The sequence below is a fragment of the Scylla paramamosain genome, chromosome 14, assembly GCF_035594125.1.
Source record: "Scylla paramamosain isolate STU-SP2022 chromosome 14, ASM3559412v1, whole genome shotgun sequence".
Lineage (NCBI taxonomy): Eukaryota > Metazoa > Arthropoda > Malacostraca > Decapoda > Portunidae > Scylla > Scylla paramamosain.
In genome coordinates, this window is record NC_087164.1 from 9944923 (window position 1) to 9969922 (window position 25000).

At 41.9% G+C, this 25000-nt stretch overlaps 1 protein-coding gene across 4 annotated transcripts in view; it reads left to right on the plus strand.

Annotated features, from left to right (window-relative positions):
• LOC135106825 (solute carrier family 35 member F3-like) overlaps positions 1-25000 on the plus strand; it is a 178361-nt gene that overhangs the window by 107214 nt on the left and 46147 nt on the right. For 3 of the 4 annotated variants that reach the window (XM_064016174.1, XM_064016175.1, XM_064016176.1), the window contains one exon: positions 17337-17422. In XM_064016174.1, coding sequence (XP_063872244.1) covers positions 17337-17422 — 86 coding nt within the window. Of the gene's footprint in view, positions 1-17336; positions 17423-21901; positions 22614-25000 lie in introns of those variants that run through there. The other variant, XM_064016177.1, reaches the window with a different exon arrangement.

Sequence of the window (25000 nt, forward strand, 5' to 3'; positions counted from 1 at the left end):
TCCTATCACATTCCATGGACGTATGTCGCCTTGTGTTCCTCTGATCTTGCTGTCTTTTTGCTCTTTAACTCCCTGTATTTATAGGATTAGTAGTATAGTCACACAGACAGCCTCGTTAGGTCCAGTAGGGCTGTTGCTGTCTGTTCTATCTTTGTAATTCCTTTGTATTCCTCCTGTATTTTCATGTAAGACGTCATGTTTATTATGTAATTTTCTGTGTATTTTCTCGTGTGGAGGAGGAGGAGGAATAGGAGGTTCATCACCTTTCGTGACGTGACACGTTTAGGGTCGTGGAGGTGTCATGTCTTCAATTTATGGTGTATTTGTGTCTATTTCTGCCTTTTGTCTGTGAGTCTTGGTGTGTGTGGGCCTTGCGGGTCTTTCTGTGAGGAGCTGGTAAGGTCTTTATGGGGAAGTGTGTGTGTGTGTGTGTGTGTGTGTGTGATTTTACTATTATTGTGGTGTGTTTTGTCATTTTTATTTTGTTTGTCATGTACGAGGGAGTGTTGTTTGATGTTTTTTTTTTTTTTTTCGTCTTTTTCATTTTCGTCTTCTCCGTCTTCGTCTTGGTGTTCGTCTTCTTTTGTCTTTTTGTTCTTGTTCTTCTTGTTCTTGTTCTTCTTGGTATTGTCCTTGTTCTTGTCCTTTTCCTTCTTCACTATCATCATTAGGACCGTCTTCTTCCTTTCCTTCAATCGAATTTTGACCACGATTGTCTTATGCATCAGTTTCTTTTTTCACTTGTCTATGTATTTCCTTGTTCATTTAATTGTTTGCTCATTTATTTATGCATCAGTTCACCTGTTTATTCATTTCAGTGGCGTTCCTTTCATTCCACAGCCTTCATAATTTCCCCTAGTTCCAGTTTCTTTCTCCTTAGATCCGTCAAATATCACTGTACAACCAGGAGTGAGTGTGAAGGAGTGCGAAGCGTGGAGGGGTTGGTGACCGCAGTGTTTGACGGTGGTGTCCTTGTCGAGCTGGAATAAGTAATGGTAATGGCATACTTGGAATTGCGTATTTGAACGGAATGTCGAGTAATGAGACCAGTAAATGGAATGCTACAATTATTAAAGACAAGGAATGGAGGGAATGAGGAAATAGAAGGGGAGAGACAGAGAGAGAGAGAGAGAGAGAGAGAGAGAGAGAGAGAGAGAGAGAGAGAGAGAGAATGGTGAGGAATACGTGTGGGGGACATATTAGCAACTCAGATGAGGGAAATAAGAACGAGTGGGGAGTAATGGAACAGAAGAATTGGAAGCTGAGGAAATACAAGGAATCGAATAACTGGGGAAAAAAAGGAAAATTGGAGATATGAGACGGGAATAGTATAAAGGAGGGAAATAAAAGGAGGAAACAGGAATGATGGAACAAGAAAACGGGAAAGGGATGGAGGGAAAAAGAAAGGGATGTGAAAGTGTTAGTAAAACGAAGGAAACAAGGAAATAAAGAGGGAGTGACTAAATTTGGAGAAACGGAGGTGAGGGAAGAATATTTTAGATTAGAAACGAATTAGTAACCGAGGAGCGAGAAACAAGGAAATAAAACATACATACATACATACATACTCGTACATACATACTACATAGACAGTCGTGGTCAGAACTCGAGTAAACAAAAAAAAAAAAACAGAAAACAAAAGTTACAGAAAACCGCATTATACGAATACAATTAAATAACAAAGGAATATAAAAAAAAAAGTATCAGAGAGAACGAGGAACCCAGAATTAATGAAAAGGGATAAAAAAGAAAAGAAAAAGAAAATACTCCACCATATTCCACCCCATAATAAGACGAACCGTAAGTGCCCACGGAATAAAAAGAAAGAAAAAAAAACTACCCCACGAACAATAGCCGCCCTTTAAGAAGCCCTGAAGCGTGGCAGTAGTACTCGTAGTGGGTGTAGAGACCGTGCGTGTTAATACCTTCAGTACATTCCACAAGTACACGCACTTCGATATACACGTACTAGTCCTTGCTGACCAATACTATGAATACTTATACAGAAAAGCCTTGAGAATCTCCTGCGTGACTCTAGCCGGTATTCTGAAAGGCTTTACTCTCTCTCTCTCTCTCTCTCTCTCTCTCTCTCTCTCTCTCTCTCTCTCTCTCTCTCTCTCTCTCTCTCTCTCTCTCTCTCTCTCTCTCTCTCTCTCTCTCTCTCTCTCTCTCTCTCTCTCTCTCTCATCACGACAATTTTCAAAGGCCACAGAAATGATAAGCCGGATTTTCAAGAGTGATTCTTCAGTTAATAATGTAGAAATCTTGTTAATCTGTCACTAGAAACATATAAACACTTAAAAACTCTTGTAAGTTCAGCTAGAGCCTTCTGAATGTTGTGAAGATGTAGCGCAGAAGTCAGAATATGGACCTTTGTGTGTGTGTGTGTGTGTGTGTGTGTGTGTGTGTGTGTGTGTGTGTGTGTGTGTGTGTGTGTGTGTGTGTGTGTGTGTGTGTGTGTGGCGTCTTAGCGAATTACAGTCTTTCTCGTAACCTCATCCATCTCGCCTCAGCGCCACACCCTTTCCTTGGTTTTGATTACTCATTCTTCCTCCTCTCCTTCCTCTTCTTCCTCTCCTCCGCCCTTCTTACCCTTTCTCTTCCCTCCCTCCCTCCCTCCCTATACAAGGCGCACCACACCCTCCCGTGAGGTATAAACTCTTTCTTTTTTTACTTTTTTTTCAGCTTATTTTCCTCTTTCCTATATTCTTCCCTTATTCCTTCCGTCTTTTTTCTTCATTCCTCCTTTGTCTATTAAACTCTACTCTTACTGTTTTTTTTTTTTATTTATTCGCTTTTGTTCCTTTTCCTATTCTCCTTCTTTCCTTCTTTTCCCGTTTCCTCTATCCTCCTTCCTTACATCCGTTTTCCCCTTTTCCTTTATCTTCTTCTTTACCTTCCTTCCGTTCTTTTCTCCTTTTTTCCCCCCTTTCTCTGTACCCTTCTCTTCTTTACCTCCTTTTCTCTTATAGTATTCTATCTCACCTCTTTAATTTCCTTTCCTTCCCCCTTCCAGCTTTTCTTCACTTACTTCCTGCCCTCCCTAGCACGCTCGTCTTCCTCACCCATCTATCTCGCTGTGCTACACCCAAGCCCCTCTTAAGGCCCCTAACATACACCAGCTTTTCTATACCAGCACGCCACTTCCTTCTACAACACCTTTACATCACGACTCTAATTGCCAATCATCCCCATTTGCACTCACTTTTTTCGTATATTCTTCAGCCTCAACAGTTTCGCTTTTAGCTCCTCATTTCTCACAATTACAGTCTAAGCTCGGTCAAAAAAACATACATTTGCCAGAGAGTTATGTGAAGGTAGAGAGGTGGAGTGCATTTTATGTGTACGTGTTTGTGTGTGTGCTGCCTCTGCAATATTCCTCAGTGACCCTTTCAAGGAGTAGAAGGGTTGCTGAGATGTGTCTCCTCAAGTGGCTACATGCACAGTTGTCCCTAGCTATCTCAAAGTCCAGTAAATTAGTCTGTAAATCGAATAGAAATTAATGTGTGGAATGATAACCTTTATTTTAAGAACTCTATGAAGAACATGAATGAATACCTGCAAATGTAAAAATAGAGGAAGATAAGAGAAAGTGCAAGAAGCCATCAGGCCTACTCGTGGCAGTCCCTTCATGAAATATACCTACAGTACCTATCTCTCTCTCTCTCTCTCTCTCTCTCTCTCTCTCTCTCTCTCTCTCTCTCTCTCTCTCTCTCTCTCTCTCTCTCTCTCTCTCTCTCTCTCTCTCTCTCTCTCTCTCTCTCTCTCTCTCTCTCTCTCTCTCTCTCTCTCTCTCTCTCTCTCTCTCTCTCTCTCTCTCTCTCTCTCTCTCTCTCTCTCTCTCTCTCTCTCTCTCTCTCTCTCTCTCTCTCTCTCTCTCTCTCTCTCTCTCTCTCTCTCTCTCTCTCTCTCTCTCCGTCTCTTTCTCTCTCTCTCTCTCTGTCTCCGTCTCTCTCTCTCTCTCTCTGTCTCTGTCTCTGTCTGTCTCCGTCTGTCTCCGTCTCTCTCTCTCTCTCTCTCTCTCTCTCTCTCTCTCTCTCTCTCTCTCTCTCTCTCTCTCTCTCTCTCTCTCTCTCTCTCTCTCTCTCTCTCTCTCTCTCTCTCTCTCTCCTAAAAGCAAACAAACGTGTCTACAAACTCTAATCACCGCCAATCTCCCCACAACACTGTTTACTTCTCCTGGATTATATAACACACACGCACGATTCACAAAACACGTTGCCGCCCAAACACAACCTTCTCCTCACTCAGATTACTTATGTCCTCCTAATTGAGCTTATCACCTTCCTGACTTTTACTTGTCACTGTCTACACTCCTTCCTTTCTCTCTCTCAGTTTATCTCCTATAGTTCCCTGAAAGTTCCTGTTTTTTTTCTTTTTTTTTTTTTTAGAGCTGATTATAATTATTCTTCCCACACCCATATGTTACTGTCTGTACGAGTTCTTCATTTCCTCCTTTCTCTTTCGTGTTATTTGCTCGTGTTCTCCATATTTATCAGGAATCCTAATTGTTCTCACTTCAAGATCACTTTTCATTTCTTTTATTTGTCACTTTCCATGCAAGTTCTTCATTTCTCCCTTCCTCATTCGTGTTCTTTATTGTAGTTATCCCTACTTTTCATCATGCCTAAATATTGCTCGCTTTTAAAATCATTTCCCACGCCTTTTACATGTCATTCTCTATAATACAATCACTCTTGCCTTCCTTTCTCATGCTCTTTCCCTCAACTGTCCAAACCTTGGCACTCCGCGGGACATAAGGTGCTGGTCTTCTCTCTGGAACGCAATGACTGCCTCGCATCTGATTTAAAACTGTAATCATATTTCTATCAAGCTGCTCTTATGCTGTCTCTGATTATTTTTGTCTTATTGTTTGGTTCTATATACTGCCTTTTATTTTCGCTGTATGATCTCATTGTTGTGACGCATTAAAGCAGTCAGTCATTTAATGAACCTCCCCACTTTTCCCCATCCTCGTTAACCTAACCTACCCTCATCAACAACCACCACCACTCCCCCATATTCCCCACGCTCCCTGTTACCAGCAAGTCAATACCCTTCCCTCCTCCACCCATTCCTCTTCTTACCTTCTCCCTTCCCTTTCTCTTTCCTTTAACTGCCTTCTTGTGCTCGTCCCCTCGATGCCTTCGTGACCCAGACAAGACTCTCAACACCAGGTTTCCATCAATCATTCTTGAAACTCTGGAGGGTTTAGGGGCGTGTCTGGTGATTGGTGCTCTTGGGACTAAGGGATGCTGGCTGATTGGTCCTGGTGAGAGGCGGAGAGGGGGGGGAAAGAGAGGTAAACTGGCTGGTTCAGGAAATGTAGGTCAGAAAGGTGTGGAGAAAATTATGTTGGGGTAAGTGACGTGTGAAAATGGTAATATGTAAAGGGAAAGATGGTGCAGGAAAATGAAGGGAAATATGGTATAAGAAAAAAGCCCTAGGGAAAATTATGCAGCAAAAGTAACTCAGGAAAAAATGGTACAGGAAAAAAAAAAAAAAGCGTAGGAAAAAATATGCAGAAAATGTGGCACGGGAAACAATAACGCAGAAAAGTATATCGTACAAGAAGGAAATAATACAGGAAATAATTACACAGGAAAAAAAAATAGTGGAGGAAAATGGCAAGGAAAAAAAAACATTGAAGGAAAAATATTGCGCTGGGGAAAAAAAAAAAAAAAACAGGAAAAATTTGTACTGAAAAAAAACACAAGAAAGTAAAATATATGAAAATAGCACAAAAATGACAAAAGGGAAAATAGTGATCAACCAAAGTATACTGAAAAAAAGAGAAAAAAAGCAACACTCACCCTAATCGATAACAGAACACGCCATTAATGTCTCGTGTGCCATCAGTTCATAGTAACAATTTAGACCATTTTCCTGTGATATTGTTTTCCTGTTAAATTTTTCCGCATCACTTTTTTTTTCCCCCCCAGTGACATTGTTCCCATTATTTTTTTCCCTAGTGTTATGCTTTACTTGGACAATTTTTGCTATGATAGATTTTCCGCTAGTTTTATTTATCCTATTTATTTATTTATTTATTTATCTTAGTTCCAGCATAAGTGTTCAGTAGACTCTTAAAACCGAACTTTCCTTACACACAAATGTACTCTTGAGACCGTTTGTGTAGTTATTAATGGTATGACAGCATTTATTATTTTATTTTAGTGAGGATTACGGAGCAACAGAGCACATATTGATGATAGGAGGAAGTGTGTATTGCTAAAGGTAGTTATGACGCGCGCCTAGAGTTGTGTTAGACTGGGAGGGTCGTTAAAGAGTGAGATTTGGTGTTACCTGGACGAGGAGGAGGAGGAGGAGGAGAAGGAAGAGGAGGGAAACGCTGATGATCATATGAAGAGTAATGAAAGCAATGATAAATGTTAGTATTTTCAATTTAGAGAGAGAGAGAGAGAGAGAGAGAGAGAGAGAGAGAGAGAGAGAGAGAGAGAGAGAGAGAGAGAGAGAGAGAGAGAGAAGGGGAGAAAAGTCATCAAGGTAAGGTCATAAAAGTAGATTGATATTTTTATTGCATTGGAAGGAGAAAGGTGAAATTTTATTACGTAGAATAAAAAAGTAAATAAATAAATAAAAAAGAAAACATAAGGACGATTACTGGGAGGGATAGAGAGTAATATAATCAATGTGTGGAAGCATTTGTGCATTGAGGGCAACAGAAAACATTCCCAAGGGTGCTGATATTGAGTACGTGTCCTTCAGTGCAATGAGGGAAACCAAGCCACCGGAAAACCCAATGACTTCTCCCCTACAAGTCTTTATCAGTAATAGCAGGTTTTACGAGTCCACCGCCAAACAAAGACTTCTGCAGGAGTCGCGGCGCTGCGCTATTATTTGTAAACTACTACTCGTACTCGCTCGCACGCTTTTCAACCTCTTCCCCTCATCTGTCTGTCCATCAGCCACTCCCGCTGCCTTATTGGGGGGAGTCAGTTATTCCTCTGCTAGTTCTGTTACGTGTTAGAGATGGATAGATAGATAGGTTATTGACCATAAGTATTCTACACAAAAACAGATACTAATCATAAAAAAAGAAGAAAAACGTATGACGCATTTAATCACGTTTATATACTATACGTAATTAACTGAAAAAAAAAAAAAACAATATCCTGCCGTCCACTACCAACTTCAGTGTTACCCGGGGGAGACTATGTGACGAACCGTGAGTGTTATTGTTTAGTCTTCCTTTGCGTTCTTTTGCGTTCTTCGTGTTTGCCTGTTTGCTTGTCTGTTTCCATATTTGTTTATATGTTAGCTTGTCTGAAACGGATTTTCGTTAAAACTTATCCAGGTGAAAGGGAATATCATTAGTCGCCAAGGAATAATGGTTAAATTTTCAGGCGGATTTAGACCCGTGTGCGCTTCCAGAATGTTCAAGCGCCTTAGATGTCTGGGTGGCACAAGTCTGCGGAGAATGTTTGCCACATTCCGTGTTATTGAATGGTGATGGCGGAGGTATGCGCTCTCAGCCTCCTAGCTCCGGTTTGCTTTTTGGTGTTGATTTCCCGCCCCCCCTTTCCTTTAGATCTTCATTTTCAGCATGAACCTCGCTATTTCACCAGTGCAGTTTTAACTTATTCATTGATAAGCTTCTTTCCATGTTTGGCATCAAAGGATCACAGCTACAAAGAGACTTGAGATGGGAACCTGTCAAGATATGCGTGTAATAACTTTGCTTCCGAACACAGAATATTGTGTCACTGTATTTTTTTCGTTATATACATGCTGAGTTCACGTAGTTATGCTTATCAGCTGAAGTACGTAATTGATTTATTCTCTGTACTTTAGAATTTAATCAAAAGAAGGTGCATATTATTAAACGCTAAGTTCCCACAAGGGTTATTTTCAGAAACCACAGAGAGGATTAGTCGGGTTCTGACAATGATTTTTTTCCTCATTTTTATTATTTATTTTATTTATTTACTTACTTCTTGACCTGAACCACACCTGGAACAATATGCCATGAGTTGCATTGGCCATCATGAATAAAACATTACAAACAAGGAGTCGTGGCGCGTCAGCTCAAGACCCAGCCGGTGGAGTGTATTGTTGTGGGTGTTCCTCGCTGGCTCAATGGGCTCAAGGGCGCGTGTGTCATGTGAACTCGCCTCTATTGTGTCTTGGTTGCAAACATCAGAAGTGGATAAAAGCGATTCCACAAATGGCACTATTGAACACACACACACACACACACACACACACACACACACACACACACACACACACACACACACACACACACACACACACACACACACACACACACACACACACACACACACACACACACACACATATACACAAATACACAACAGTTATCGGGTGATTCTCGATAACAGAAGGAGACACATAAGTCATGAACATGGTGTGTGTGTGTGTGTGTGTGTGTGTGTGTGTGTGTGTGTGTGTGTGTGTGTGTGTGTGTGTGTGTGTGTGTGTAATAATATCAATAATAACAACGATACATGGTTTATTACGAAGGCAGTAGTGAAAATTTACATATAGATTGGAGAACCTAACAATATGAATAAAGAAATCTGAAGTAAGGCTGTGTGTGTACGTATATGTGTGTTTGTATCATTCGTCCATTCGCCCCTCTGTTGACCGGCCTACAACATTGATGGAGAGATTAATTAAGTGACTGACTGATTGACTGACTGAATAGCGTCTCGAGAATCACCTGTATGGGGAGGACGTGCGTGGATGTTCTGTATAAGTAGAAGGCATTTTCCACGGTGTATTTTGTCATGATCTTTCTGGTGATCTTGAGAGAGCAGCATGTTTTCGCGGCGATGCTTCCCTTCTTCAAGTGTTTTAAAGTCAAGGTCGAAGTATTGATTCTGTTACGAAGAAGAGTGTTGTATTTTCAGGCTTCGTTTAATGGAGTGAAGGTAGTTTTTATGGTGATGATGATGATAATAATGATAATAATAATAATAATAATAATAATAATAATAATAATAATAATAATAATAATAGTAATAATAATAATAATAATAATAATAATAATAATAATAATAATAATAATAATAAAAATAATAGTAGTAGTAGTAGTACGTAGCAGTAATTCACGGGATAGGCACATTATCATCATCATCATCATCATCATCATCATCATCATCATCATCATCATCATCATCATCATCATCCACATCGTTATCACCACCACCAACGGAACCAGCAACACCAACCACATTAACATTAACAAATAAAAATAAAAATAAAAACTTACCATTTGGAAAAAAAAAAATAATAATAAGTATAAGCATTATAATACACCATTTCATTAAAAACTCCCTTGGAATCCACACTAACTTCCACGAGAGGGTGTTAGCGGTTGTCGAGATCAGAAGTCGAAATGTTTACAATACGAGCCAGTGACACAAGATTTATAGCGTGACTTAATAGGCCTGTGTTCAGAAACGCTTTGCTCTCTCACCACGACTATTTTCAAAGCCTACATATCTGAGTAGCCGGGATATCTAGACTGTTCCTCCTTTTAATAATGTAGAAATCTGTTAATTTTTCACTAGAACCATAAAAACACTTCAAAACACGTATAGCTTCAACTGGAGTTTTTGAAAGTAGTGGGCTTGCCGTGCAGAAGTGCATCAGAATATTGTCCTCACTCTCATGAAGGACCACAGACTCCCTGCCCGCCTCTCGTCTCCCTGATGGTGATAATGATTAATAATGTCACCAAGTCAATCTCCACCTGTGCCATCCACCCACCTTCCTCCTTCCACGCAAGAGACAGCCACGCAACCTTTCCGCCCTCACCAGGATTGATTAATGAGCTTGTGACAGGAAGCATCTCAGGGGAAGGAAAGACGCGATCTCATATTCCCTGATGGTTCTGTCTGTGTGTGTTCCTATTACTGATGCTGGTGGTGGTGGTGGTGATAGTGGTGGTGATGGTGGTAGTGGTGATGCTTATTGGTGATGGTATTACTTTCTTTTCAATTATCTACATCTACTATTATTACTATGTTCGCTACTACTACTACTACTACTACTACTACTACTACTACTACTATCAGTGATTAATGTTACACAGTGCTTTCTCGTAACTTTCCTTCCTATTGTTCCTCTATTAATTACGTAAGCTGTATGCCATTTAACTATATCCTCCTCCTCCTCCTCCTCCTCCTCCTCCTCCTCCTCTTCACATTCCTTACCTTCTCTCTCAGCCACATTGACATACTTGGAAACCCTTCTACAAATTGCAACCACACACACACACACACACACACACACACACACACACACACACACACACACACACACACACACACACACACACACACACACACACACACACACACACACACACACACACACACACACACACACACACACACCATCATTCACTCCTGCAATGCATTTGAAGTTTCTCATGCATCCATTTCCCTTTCAACTCTCTCTCTCTCTCTCTCTCTCTCTCTCTCTCTCTCTCTCTCTCTCTCTCTCTCTCTCTCTCTCTCTCTCTCTATGGAAATTTCAAGTGAGTTATTTGAAATTGCTGGTGACGGAAGAGGGATGATAATTTCTTTTGTGATAGAGAATAGTGAAGAGTGCTCGAGGCTGCTGAGTGGCGGGTGGTCAGCGTTGGTTTTTTGGAGAGTTTGGCGTGTAACATGAGTGAAAGTTAGCAGAGTAAACATGCATATAAAAAGAAAACTGATCAAGAAAAAGTGGAAGCGGTGTTAGTTAAAGACTGGAGCGCTTCTCATCACGTCACGGATTCACTTCAAGCGGGAAAAAAATCCAAGAAAGACAAATGATGATGATGAGAACGAGCAGTCAGCCCACGACGCGCAGCTGAGACTCGATAATGGTCAATACCTGCCGTGAAATTAACTCATTTCTTGCCGCTGCCTCCGCCCTTGACAACACCACGGCTCAGGATCCAGGAAACCTCCCCTATATTACCAATAAAAGACGGTAGGAAGGATTGATGTGGCAGGCAACGCTCGTATAATCGAAAACACACACACAAAAGCGACCTCGCCAGGTCGCACACACACACACACACACACACACACACACACACAGTAAGCACAGTGTGTGTCGTAGGTGCTTGCATCAAGCCCACTCATCTGAGAGCTCTGCTTTGTCAGAGAGTATGCGAGTCCTTCTTCATGCAACTTAAGAAACTCAGTTTGTGTGGTCTTGGTGCATTGGTGGTGATGGCCCTCGAGATTGTGTCTGGAGAGACGAAGGTGTGGCGTTTGATGTTATAAGTGTGTGTGTGTGTGTGTGTGTGTGTGTTTTTCATTAGTGCTTTTCATGGAAACGTCTTTAATCCACGTGTGGTGTCTGCAGCCAGTGGTGGTAGGATACAATGACATTCACGTAGCCAGTGGTTGCATTGGTGAAGCAGGAGGGCGCGGCTGTCAGACGTCATCAGCTACACGGAAATGTTGACCAGTGTTTAAAATCACTGGCTCAAGTAACTGCTCTTGTGTCATAGGAAAGAAATTACATCAAGCATCACGAGCAACAATAACGTTTTCATTATAGCGTGACGCACACTCATGAAAGACAAACACCCAAACAAGTGGCAGTAATTTCTCACAGACGCCCTGCCCGCCACTCGTCTCCCGGATGGTGATAATGATGAATAATGTCACCAAGTCAATCTCCACCCGTGCCATCCACTCGCCTCCTTCCCTCCACGCGAGACAGCCACGCAATCTTCCACCCGCGACAGGATTGATTAATGAGCTTGTGACAGGAAGCATCTCAGGGGAAGGAAAGACGCGACCTCATATTCCCTGACGGTTCTCAGTCACTCTCTTCTTTTATGAGCCTGTGATGTGTGTTGGTGGTGGTGGTAGTGGTGGTGGTGGTGGTGGTGGTGATATTTGTTTTGCAGTAATATTTGTTGCTAATATTTGTTTGGTAATGGTACTAACTTCCTCTTCAGTCACCTACAGCAACAAGAACAAGAACATTAACTACTACTACAATACTACTACTACTACTACTACTACTACTACTACTACTACTGTAGGTATAAGTCATACATGTAGATAATAGCCGGAGAAAGTTAGATAAGCCTCGGAAAGATGCCGGCTCGATAACTCTAATCAAGAAGGAAAGGGACTGTCCATTAACACAGTCAGTTCACGCCTATAAACTACAAAACTCATTGGTGTGTGCATAGAGCTTTAAAATGTTACACTACTACTACTACTACTACTACTACTACTACCACCACCACCACCACCACTACACTATTACTATTACTATCACATGTTAAGTATTCACCCATCTTCTATTCTCACGTAACAAATAACTGGCAGGTTTTCTGATGAACCGAATCATTAGATAAAAAAAAAATTGTTTTCATCACGTCACTGAACACCACCCACAACACAAGCCGAAGACGGTAACGCCTCAAAACTCACACCATCTCACCTCAGTGCCTCAAGGTAAAAGTTAAGTTGTAGAGGGGCATTAACAGTTGTAATCTGCGAGTCCCGTGTTGATTATAGAGGGATGGGGAGCCTTGTTGTTAGCTCTGGAAGGAAAGGGATTGTCCATTAACACAGTCAGTTCACGCCTATAAACTACAAAACTCATTGGTGTGTGCATAGAGCTTAAAAATGTTACACTACTACTACAACTACTACAACTACTACTACTACTACTACTACTACTACTACTACTACTACTACTACTACTACTACTACTACTACCACCACCACTACACTATTACTATTACTATCACATGTTAAGTATTCACCTGTCTCATATTCTCACGTGACAAATACCTGACTGACTGATTAGCAGACGATTGGACGATACTGAGAACTGTGTGTGTGTGTGTGTGTGTGTGTGTGTGTGTGTGTGTGTGTGTGTGTGTGTGTGTGTGTGTGTGTGTGTGTTTGTGTGTGTGTGTGTGTGTGCGCGTGCGTGCGTGTATGCGTGTGATAAGCATTCTTATTAGTCTCTCCGCTTCTTATATTTATGTTCATATATCGTGCTAAAAAAAATTGCTATTGCTCTTTTTTCCCGCCAGCCACGCAATGCAGTCACTCGGGTAGTTGTAATAAGAAGACAAAAGCTCAACAACCCCTCATCTTGATCCGCGGGACTTGAGTGGGTTTGCATAACGCCATCATCCTGTGTAATACATCTGCCCGATTGCGCTTTTCACGAGAGTCCCAGGCAGTTTGTCTTCTTCTCTTTGTGTTGTGTTAAGTAGTTTTGAGAGAGAGAGAGAGAGAGAGAGAGAGAGAGAGAGAGAGAGAGAGAGAGAGAGAGAGAGAGAGAGAGAGAGAGAGACTTTTTATTTTATTTCTTTCTTTACTTATGTACTTTTTGTTGTTAGGCTTAGTAAGGCTTAGAGTAATCACAATACTACTACTACTATTACTACTACTACTACTACTACTACTACTACTACTACTACTACTACTACTACTACTAGTAGTAGTAGTAGTAGTAGTAGTAGTGTTCAAGGCCTCTTCGTAACTAGTTTCTTCCTATCAGATCTTTATGCCCTTCGACTACTCTCTCCTCCTCCTCCTCCTCCTCCTCCTCCTCCTCCTCCTCCTCCTCCTCCTCCTCCTCCTCCTCCTCCTCCTCCTCCTCCTCCTCCTCCTCCACGTCGACATACTATACTTGGAAACACGTCTTCGCAGTGCAACACACACACACACACACACACACACACACACACACACACACACACACACACACACACACACACACACACACACACACACACACACACATGAGAGAGAGAGAGAGAGAGAGAGAGAGAGAGAGAGAGAGAGAGAGAGAGAGAGAGAGAGAGAGAGAGAGAGAGAGGACATTGTGATCTTGGAGAGCATGACATTCCTCATCACATTCGCATTACACTGATGAACGTCGTCAGGTGCTGCCCGCGGTGACAGACTGGCTGTGGGCGAGCACTCCTGACAGTGTGTGGCCGCACCGACAGCCGTACAGGACAGAGATGTGTGTCTTGTCTGCACTTCCTGTTTTACCAATATCACTTAAGTGCACGTCTGTCATATTAACAGTTCCAGCACCTCACTCTTCCGGTTGTTGCCTGGGTGTAATACGTGATACGAGTACGTGAAGTGTGAGGCGCTTCCGGTCAACTTCTACTGTAACTCTTGTCAGTCTGTGTCCTGTCAGTTTTGCAACACATACACAACCACACTAATAAACAAAGCAGTAATCCAAATAACAATATCCATTTATGTAACGAAAATAATACAACGAGGATTTATTGGCAGTATAAAACTTGTTAATGTTGTCGAACGCGCATTGATAAAGTGTGTGTGTGTGTGTGTGTGTGTGTGTGTGTGTGTGTGTGTGTGTGTGTGTGTGTGTGTGTGTGTATGTGTGTGTGTGTTTGTGTGTGTGTGTGTGTGTAAACTTAGGCATAGTGAATAATTATAAGTGCAATACTTAGAAACGAAGCGGGAAGGAAACGTAAGATTGGCAGGAGTCAAGAGCACTGACTTGCATGAGAATGACAGAAGGCGATGGGTCCAGTGTAGTATGAGTAACGGAGACTCGAAGACTTGAACACAATAACTACCTTTGGGGACGGGAAGAAAGGAAGAGTAAGGGGAGAAGTGAAGAGAAAAATGGTAGGGATACAGGAAGAATTCAATGCGTTGGACATGCAGGTAAAAAGCAGTGAACACGAGAAACATAATGTGAAAAATAAGGACAGAAACTGAAAGGGTACAGTGGATGAGGTTGAAGATGAAAAGAAGGGAAGGCAAGTGATGATGGATGTATTAAATGTTTGGTGGAATGTAGTTAAAATAGGAGGGAGCTCGAGAGGGAAAGAAGGGAAAAAGTATGGATAGGAATATTAAGAAGTGACAACATTAAAAATGGCGATGAAAAGGTGAAGAAAAGAAAAAAACAGGGATGGGATAGGAAGGAAAGAAGGGACAGAAATAGAAACGGGAAGAAACGAAGGGACGGATGGAGATAGGAAGAAAGGAAAGGACAATGAATGGGACTCTGAAATGAGGGAGGAACGCAGGTTAGGATGAAGATAAAAAATATGGAAGATAAGAACACTAAATATGCTACAAAGACACGAATATAAAGAACAAAACATGCTCAAACGAGACACAAGGACGTAAATGTGACTGTGGCATGAGAGAAGAATGAAAAAGAACTGAGTAATCAATTCATCGCACCAGCAAGGACACATGACACAGGCAAGGCTTACCAGAAGACGCTACCACTGCTAATGAAAAATTACCATAACCCAGGATCGAACTCACAACCTTTAGGCGGTGACCGAGTACAGTGCTACGGAGCCACAGGAGGGAGAAGCAGGGGGAGGTGCAGTGGAGGTGAAGGTAAAGGTGAGAAGGCCATTACTACCCCTTGTGATATACGATGGTAGTTATGTCGTTGATGTGATAAATCGAGACTCACCAAGTATTCAGTTCCTTCCGCGTTTCGTGTGTGAAAGGCAATTGTGAGGGTGAGGGGGAAGAGGTCATAAAACGTCATATTATTTCTTCTTCTGCTTATTCAGTCCTTGGTTCTGAGTAGCTGTAATGATGAGGGGATATATATATATATACTTTCGTCCTGGCCTTGTACTCTTGTGTATTAAACCTAACACTGCCTCTTTGCCTCGCCTCACCTTTTGTAGAGCCTGGTGTAAATAATGTCTAATTCCCACTACATAATGAAGGTCCTAAGAGGGAGACAGTAAAGCAAATCGTTACGTATTTTTTACATATTATATTTTCCCCGTGCACTAACCTTGTCTTGCCCAGATGTAATTGCAGCTCGGTGTAAATAACGTCTAATTCACGATACATAACTAAAGTCTTGAGAAGGAGATAGAAATGCATATCGTAACGTATTTTTGCAAACTATCCTTTCCATACTTTCCCTGCACACTGCTAACCTTGTCTCGCCTACCTGTAATTGCGGCTTCGTGTACGTAACATCTAATTCACGCCACGTAACGAAGAGTCTGGCGAGGGAAACAGATATAGAATTCGTTATGCATTTCTAGGTTGTATTCTTCCTGCACTCTAACCTTACCTTGCCTTGCCTTGCCTTGCCTAACTCCTGCTGCAGCTTGGCGTAAATAAATTCTAATACCACCACATAACCAAGACAGTTATGGAATTCGTTACGTGTTCTTACATATTTCATTCCCCCTGCACACTGATCTTGCCTAATCCACACTGCAGCTTGACGTAAATAAATTATACTTGCCGCTGCGTAACGAAGCTTCTTGTCAAGGGGGAGAGCACTGGGATTTGTCATATGCTCTTAGATATTCTGTTCCCCTATACTACAGTCTCCCCTTTCCCTTCCTGTGTGCCTGCTGATTGTGTTGAAGGTATCCGTAACAAGGTGTGCGTTTTTCCGTTATCGGATGAAAGTAATACATTCAAATACTAGTCTTGTTAATTTTCAACATTTCACTTCTCTTATATCATGTCATTTTTAGTGATTTTTACCAGGTTTTACCCTACCACAGTTTTGTTATTGTTATCACTAATTTAACGTATCATTTTAATCGCTTTAAACACTCATATGAACGAGATATCGTGGCGCCTTCCTTTTTACAAATCAATCAATCCCGTGACCTGAGCGACTGACATGTGTGCACTCGCCTCTCGCAGGAAGAATTCATTGGTGGGTGGTGATTTACGTGTATTGTTTCCTGGTGTGATGTTTCATTTAAGTTTGTTTTGGAGTTAGTGTACGTGAATCATTACCCTCGAGGTTTGTATTCTGGTGACAGTAAGCCTTGCAGTTTGAAGGATCAACATTTGTCGTATGAATGTCAGGTGAGTGCTGCAGTTAATTGGCTTTTATATGTAAATCTTTCTGTATCTGTCTATTTGTATATCCATCCACCAATCTATCTATCTATCTGTATATCCGTCTATCTGTCTTTCTTTCTTTCTTTCTATTTCTCTACTTATCTGTCTATTTGTATATCCATCCATTCATCCATCTACCTCTATCTATCTATCTATATGCCTGTCTATCTGTCTATCTATCTATCTCTTCCTATCATTCCTTTTTACCGCGGTAAATGGAATCCAGGCTGAGGGTGTGGAATGAATAGAGGGAAAGCATTGGATACCTCTCGGCAGTGATAAAAGATACTCCCTGCTCCAGGTAAATTTAGAAAGTGATTGGGAAAGTATAAGAATTGAGTGCGTGTTTGGCAGTGCTTCTTCTTCGTGGAAAAATGCGAAGGGGGAATGTAAGAGAGTGAGAAAAAAAGGAAACTGAGAAATACGAGTAAGTTGTCTAACATTCTTTTCCTTTTTGTCCCTCAGCCTCGGCCGCGGACAGCCCCCGTGATGGTCAGCCCTCCAAGTGTGCTCGTCTTAGAAAGGCCTTCCTCTCCCAGACGACCAAAAAGGTGTGTAGACGCTGAAAGGAACACCTGCTTGCCCACCTCCCACTGCCACCCCACACCCCACTCACCCGCCACTCCACCACATCTCTCCTTCATAATGATCCACCATTTTTCCTCACCACCTGCTCCGCTCCTTCCTCGCCACTCAACACTTCTCTAACAGCCACCTCGCTTCTAAGTAAATTCCACCCATGAAGATTCCTCTCTGAAAACGATAATTGAAATAATTCCCTACACCATAAAGTTCACCTAATGTAGTAACACCTAATGTGTCTTAATCTAATTCAACTTAATCTAACGTAACTTAATCTAACCTGACCTAAATCTGACCTTGCCTTACTTTATCTTACCTTACCCATACCTCACTTTACCTCATCTTGCCTTACCTTGCCTAGTTTATCATGAGATCATAACTTAACACGGTATTCACTCGTATGTTTGGAAAGAGTTACTTGAGGTTACTTGAGTGGAAATCTTGTTGATGCAATGTTCGTGGAATTTTATATAAGAACTTAAACATCACTTACAACCACCTCATCTCCGCCACACTTCCCAGGTATCACTCATAACACTTCCTTCTTAACCGTAGCACCTCTACCATTCAAACACCTGCTCCTCACTCACAACTCCCCAACATATATCAGTGCATCTCATTGCCAACTACTACCTTCTCATCTTTCACAGATACTCCAAGCCACTCGCATCTCACGTCTCTGTCCCCGTCTCCACACACACACTTATGCCCGTCCCTCACCACCCTCACCACCCACTGCCTGCCACTCACCTGCCACCCTCCGCTCCTCACGATTTACAACACGTCCTTTACTCCCTACCGTCTATTCCTCTCCTTCATCAAACCCGCCTCGCCTTTCAGCCTGTCACTTCGCACTATGCTCACACCTTCCTTATCAATCTGCCCCATCGCATTAATACTTTTTTTTCATAGATGACTGGCGTAGGAATCGGATTGGATAAGAAGTAGCGGGTTCAAGTTTGATTAAGTTAGATTTAAAAATGAGATAAGAGGATATTGATTCTTAAATTGGATGGCAAGACTGGAATAAATTTTGTTACGAGGTTATTAGAACAATTAAAAAAAAAAGGAAATAAGATTAGACAGATTTATGGATGGGAATGATGGATATACAAATATTCAAGTTAATATTAGTTAATTTCGAGTAGGAATATATGTTTAAGTCCTAGCGAGATTGTTCAGCTACATAACTTTTCCTAAAATGAATGGAATATGATGATGAGAGGAGACACAAGATGAAACAAGACTAAAGCCAACGTTCTGCTGTTGCCTTTCTTGGAGAGAGGTTGATCCCATTCGCCTGCCTTACTTATACAACACTTACAGCTGCAGTATTAGCGGAAACTAGCTACGGAATAAAGGAAAAGAAAGGCTTGATCTAATGGTATAGTCTTGATCAGAAGTCGACTAGCACACTGCATTTCTTTCCGTAGTGTTTTCTTTCAATCCCAAGTCCACTGATCTAGTAAGAATCAATCAGTTATCAGATTTATTTATTTAACTTAAATTTACAAGTACATACTGACTTACTTTGGTACACGGTTTGATTTTGTAGACTAGCCCTTCTTTTAAGCTTGTCAGCATCAAAAAACTTACGGTTCAGGATACACATTATTGGGGAATGCAACAGCTCAAGGGACCATAACTACTGTTGTTGGTAGGGGTGGGTTATGACTGGCTACTGGTACGGTAATTATGTGCACGAAGTTTAAGTGGACACATGCATTACACCTGAACTACCACGTGTTGGCTCAGTGGCTTCTTGCAACTTACGTTCTTGTGACGGAGGATGAAAATAAGAGACCGCCACGTGTTGACATTACAGTTACCGATCCCTTGCAGCTTCCCTTACGTTCTTACTACGGGGATAGAAAAGTTCCTAGTCTCATTAACTTCAAGATAAGGGAAGGATTTCAGAGTTGACAGTGGAGAGGACGACTGAAAGGGAACGACAGGTATTGACTCCGCCTCCTCCTCGTCGTCTAATGAGGCTTATCGATTTATTGAGTGGTGTAGGGGCGGGTCACGGCTGGTCCTGATGGGCCGTGGCTGAGTGTTACATGGTCACCGTCTCCCATATTCGCCTTCAACACCATTGCTAGTTTGGTTCTCTCTCTCTCTCTCTCTCTCTCTCTCTCTCTCTCTCTCTCTCTCTCTCTCTCTCTCTCTCTCTCTCTCTCTCTCTCTCTCTCTCTCTCTCTCTCTCTCTCTCTGATTAATGGAGGTGAACTGTATATTGTGTTTGTATTATGAATGTAATATTTTTCATGTTTTAAAAGGTTATGTGATTTTAAAGCTTTCACGTATTTGTCGAGAGGATATTAGTACGCATTTTTTCCATCACTTTCTATTTATTCTATATATTTATCCTGTTTATTTCCCTTTTTTTCTGCGTATCTGTCGGTCTGTTTATCGATATCTGTCCATCTATCTATATCAGCCTATCTATGTCTGCCTATATGTCTGTCTGTCTATCTATCTGTCTTTCTATTTGCTTATCTATATATGTGGCGTATATCGTTCCCATTGCGTGTCGTAACAAAACCTTGGACGTTGTTTCGAATTCAAGGCCACGTAGCCCACACCCTCTTTTGCTAATTACCTGATAAAGTTTTAATGAGTACGTGGAGAAACTTCGTAAAGGTGAATTAATACGAGGATACTCAGGACGTGACGGTGAGGCCTGGATAAGTTTGTTCCTGCCACACGCTCTGTAATATAAAGGGCTTATAGTGTAGAATTCAGGAAGCCCTTATCGTCTTAATCTTCTGACACCTGCAGGACTTGTACATTTATTTTCACTAGGCAATTATACTGATCAAAAATTAAGCTACAGATACTAAAAAGCCTTACTAGATATTCAGTGATACCTTTTTCATGTGTGTTGTCTTCCAAAATCGCTAAACTTATGCCAGACTGTAATAAGCTGAGAAAAAGTTGCAGCAGTCAGAGTTAAGGCTTCACTCAGCAAGTAACCAGAGTGGACTGCAGGAGAGAACTGTCACTGCTTAAATGGGAAAGTCTAACGTAAACTTCGAGCGTCGGTTTGAAGCTTCGATCTTAACTAATACGAAACAGATGGAAGCATTTTAGCATTTGCAGCAACACAGAGATCACATTTTCAAATTTTTCCTGATTAGTTTCTATGAGACCCTAGTGGAAGTTATTTGGGTTTTCAAGAGTGTTTTCGTGATTCTAATGATAGTTCATCCAGTATTCTGTACCATCAATAGGAAAAAACATCTTTGGGAGCCCAACTGATCATCTCTGTGGCCTTAGAAAATAGCTCGTGTAGAAGCGCAGATCGTTTCAAATCACGGGCTGGTGAGACGAAAGTGAGAGGTGTAGTAAAATTGTATACCTGACAAATAGCCAGATTTTAACCTTTAACAGTAACATTTCTTTATTAATTCACAGCAGCTCGTCGTAGTCTTATGCATGTGGTGTGTGGTGTGTGTGTTGACTGGAACCTAGAGGTGGCGTTATTAGGATCTTATGGTTGTGGATCTAAAACTCGGGTACAGTTAGTCAGTCATCAGTAACATTCGCGTTCATCAAATTATCCTTTTTATGCTTTCTCTTTCCAGGAGTGTAAACTGTATTGTAGGAAGCAGGATTACGAAAAGACTAAAACACGCTTTGCACTTTCTGAGAACAAGAAGTAACAATATCATTCGCGTTCATCAATTCTTTTTTATTCATCATTCGCGTTCATCAATTCCCTTTTATTTTCAGTCTCTCCAGGAGTGTGTGTAAAATATTATGGGAAGGAGAATTGCATCGTACTTTCTAAAAACCTCAAAATATTGCATGAGCGTTTTACTTTCTGATGTCCTTCTCGTAAATTGTAGTATAAAGGAATGGGGGGACAAATCACACTCGCTCCAAAAACTATCGATGCACGGTATGATCGTCACTTTTGAATTGACCGTAGTATTGTATTTAGATTACGTAGCCACGATGAAAAGGATCAGTATATAGGTACTTCTATATAGTGATTCGAAACGTGTGGAATGAGACTGTCGAAACATATCTCTACTATACATCAAGGCTGGCATCTCAGCACTCCTTTCCCAATACGTATGGTCACTGGTCTCGAAATGTTTATCATAGAGTATGCACCGATACCTTTTAGAAGAGAGTGTTCCTTCTGAAGCCTTGAAACATTACACGAATCTATGGCTTTTGGGAGGTGCCTTGATAAACTGTCTTATGTGAAGGACTGAGCGCTTATCATATCACGTACTTTCTGCAAACGTGAAAAGCTTACGTGAATAACTCGCGGTCTATTCTGAAGCCTTGAAACACTACACAAATCACTGGCCTTCGGGAAGTGTTGTCTGTTGTGAAGTATTAGGTGCCAATCCTCTCTGAAAACCTCAAAAGCTAACGTAAATCGCTGTCCGTATATTCTGAAGCCTTGAGACATTACATGAATCACTGACTTTCGGGAGGTGCACTCGTAAATTGTCTTGTGTGAAGGAATGAGTGCTAATCCTCACGTGCTCCCTCTGAAAACCTCAAAAGCTACCTTCAAAAGCTGGCTGTGTATTCTGGTGATGAAAACATTGCATGACTCACTAGTCTTTTGAAGGCACACTCATAAAAGGTGAAGAATTAAGCACAAATCTTCACACGCTAAGATGAATCGTTCGCTGTGTACTCTGAGGATGGATGCAGCTCGCGTCAAAGGTGCTCTCTTCCCAGAATAGCCTTGAGTCTTCATAATTAATAAGCCCCGGTTGGGAGAGATTCAGCTACCCCACTGCCCTTTAGACTCCCGCCGCCAGCCACTCTGTTGTGAGCACCGTGGACGTGGGCGCTGCTGCCAGTGTAGGGGTGGGTGTTGCTTCCTGACTAAACTAAAGTGCTTTTCTGAAACATAACATACTGAATACCTAAAAGAACTGAACGCATCAAAAGTAAACGAAAGAAAATTAAGTTGAAGAGAAATCTTGCGGCATGTGGAAGCTTTAAATGCCTTGAGTGATCCCTGGGCAGTGCGCATCGCTATGTTTACATCCCCAAGCCACCATGCGATCTCACCTCTTTGTCCCCTTGATCAACCCCTTCGTGCCCAAACCCCACGGACTATACGTTGCCCTCCAGGAGCCACAACCGAGACTCCGTGACATCTCCGCAGGGCGCTCAAGGACTAAGGTAAATACTACTGCTGCCCACACTCTCGCGCCGCCCCTCCCCAGCCAGCACCTCCAGTCCACGAGGGTCACACGTGTTGGTAATTAAGTGATGTTGAGGCGTGTGAAGGTTAATGTTGTAATGAAGGTGCTACGTTTTTGTTTTTCGCGCTTAGGTACACGCATACACAGGAACACAGGATAAGATGGAGAAGCAGTGTAGTGGTTTGTAAGTTTGTAAAAATAGGATTTTGTAAGGCATGTAGTCATTTTCTTTGTTGTTGTTGTTGTTGTTTTTGTTATTGCTCTCCTCCCTCCTCCTCCTCCTCCTCCTCCTCCTCCTCCTCCTCCTCCTCCTCCTCCTCCTCCTCCTCCTCCTCCTTCATCACCTCTCCCCGTCCACACCTGCACGCCAAGAAGGCACTCGTATAAAAAGTAACCCTTGTAGGAGAGCCACAGGTGTTCGTCCCTCAGTCACCACCACCACCATCACCACCACCACTACCTCTGCCACGTCCATCCTGTGTTCTTATCGCCACCATCCACCATTACCTCCACCTTCCTCGCGTCTATTACTGATTTTGTCACTCTCTTCCTCCATATTTTCCAAGTCACGTCACGGAATATAAGTCACTTGTCTGTGCCTTTGAGTTTTCTATTTATGTCCCTAGGAGAAAAATGTAGACTGATGGGAATGGTTAGATGTGTGAATTTACTTGGTAGCTTCGTGACTGCCAGCTGTTAACCTCCATGTCGGTCTGTATGTGTCCAAATTCTGAAACACTTCTGCGCCGCACCACCACTACGTTCAGAAGTCTCTAGTTAAAGTTACACGTTTTTAGGGGCAGATTAATTACATTTTTACGTTATTAACAGGAGAAACATTCGTGAGAACCCAGCTAATCATCTCTGTGGCCTTTGAAAATAGTCGCGTTGAGAGAGCTGAGTGTTTTGGAATACGGGTCTATGGGAGGCTAAGATCCCACACACACACACACACACACACACACACACACACCACACGTCTCCACTCTCCTCCCGGGGCAGGACAGTAATTGCTTGCTCATCAGTGAACACATTGGCGATTGAGCGTGGCGGGGCGCGACCCTCAGCTTGCCAAGTGACGGGCGAGAATGTGTGTGTGTGTGTGTGTGTGTGTGTGTGTGTGTGTGTGTGTGTGTGTGTGTGTGTGTGTAAACATAGTGAATCCGTGTTGACCTCAGCCACTCCAGCCACCCTTTCTTCTCCCCTTACACGTGTCGCCCTTACTTCCCTGTCCAGCCGACGGTACGCCGCGCAAACAGTGCGTGACCGGCTTCTCTCTTGGCTGTGTGGAAACAAAACACTGCCGGTTCCATCAAGACACGCGCGGCGGCAGGGTCAGGCGAGATAACTTAATACGAGGGTACGATGAAGCTCTCACGTCTACTTGTATCAATCAGTCAGTTAGTCAGTGAGTCCTGTTTTTCCTCCTCTCGCTCGTTGTATTCAGTGAAGTGTTTTGGTTCATATGTGATTTGCTATTTTTTAGAGTTTGCTTTAACGTTCAGAAGATAGAAGTATGTATTTTTTATTTATTTATTTATTTTATTTATTTATTTATTTTTTTTTTTTTTTAGCCTTGTATTCCGTAAAATATTTGTTTCATGCGTGGTTGTTATGTTGAGAGTTTCCTGCAGCGTTCAACTGCGAATAGTCTTCTTTTTCTTTGTAGTCAATGAAACTACTTGGTTTATTCGTAATTCTTTTTTTATGTTAATAGTTTACTTCAACGTTTAACAGATCAATAAATAATTTTCTTTTACTCAATAGTACGCAATAATACGTGGTTGTTATGTTAATAGTTCGTTTCAACGTTCAGCAGATTGATAGATAATTTTCTGTAACGCAGCAATATACAAGACAGATGATAAAGAGATGGACAATGGTTCCTAGTACATGCTGATCGCATCACCATCAGACGGGCCCTGCCACGCCGCACCGCACGTCAGGCATCTATGGGAGACGGCTGCAGAGTTACTCACAACTTACTGATCTTGACATTGCTGGTGACCTGGCCACGGGGAACATGGTGCTTAATATACACTTTCAAATATCCATAGGAAACATCATTTTGAGTATGTACTTCGAAATTAAACCAGTCAATGAATAATAAATGGAAAGATAAATAGGTGTATAATAAGACGTGCAATTAGATATCTAGTGCACGAAGAAGTAAACCGTGATACATAGCTTCTGGTGTAAGGTTTTGAATGCGATCTGTCACATGTGCATGGAGGCCTTGAACAGACTGAAGCAACCCAAGACATTGCACTGTAAAGGCGCAGATTCCAGAATGACAGGACTGAACTTTGTCAAGGCTGGAAGATGATAGATTAAAAATGAGACAAGTTCCCAAGTGCAGAGACA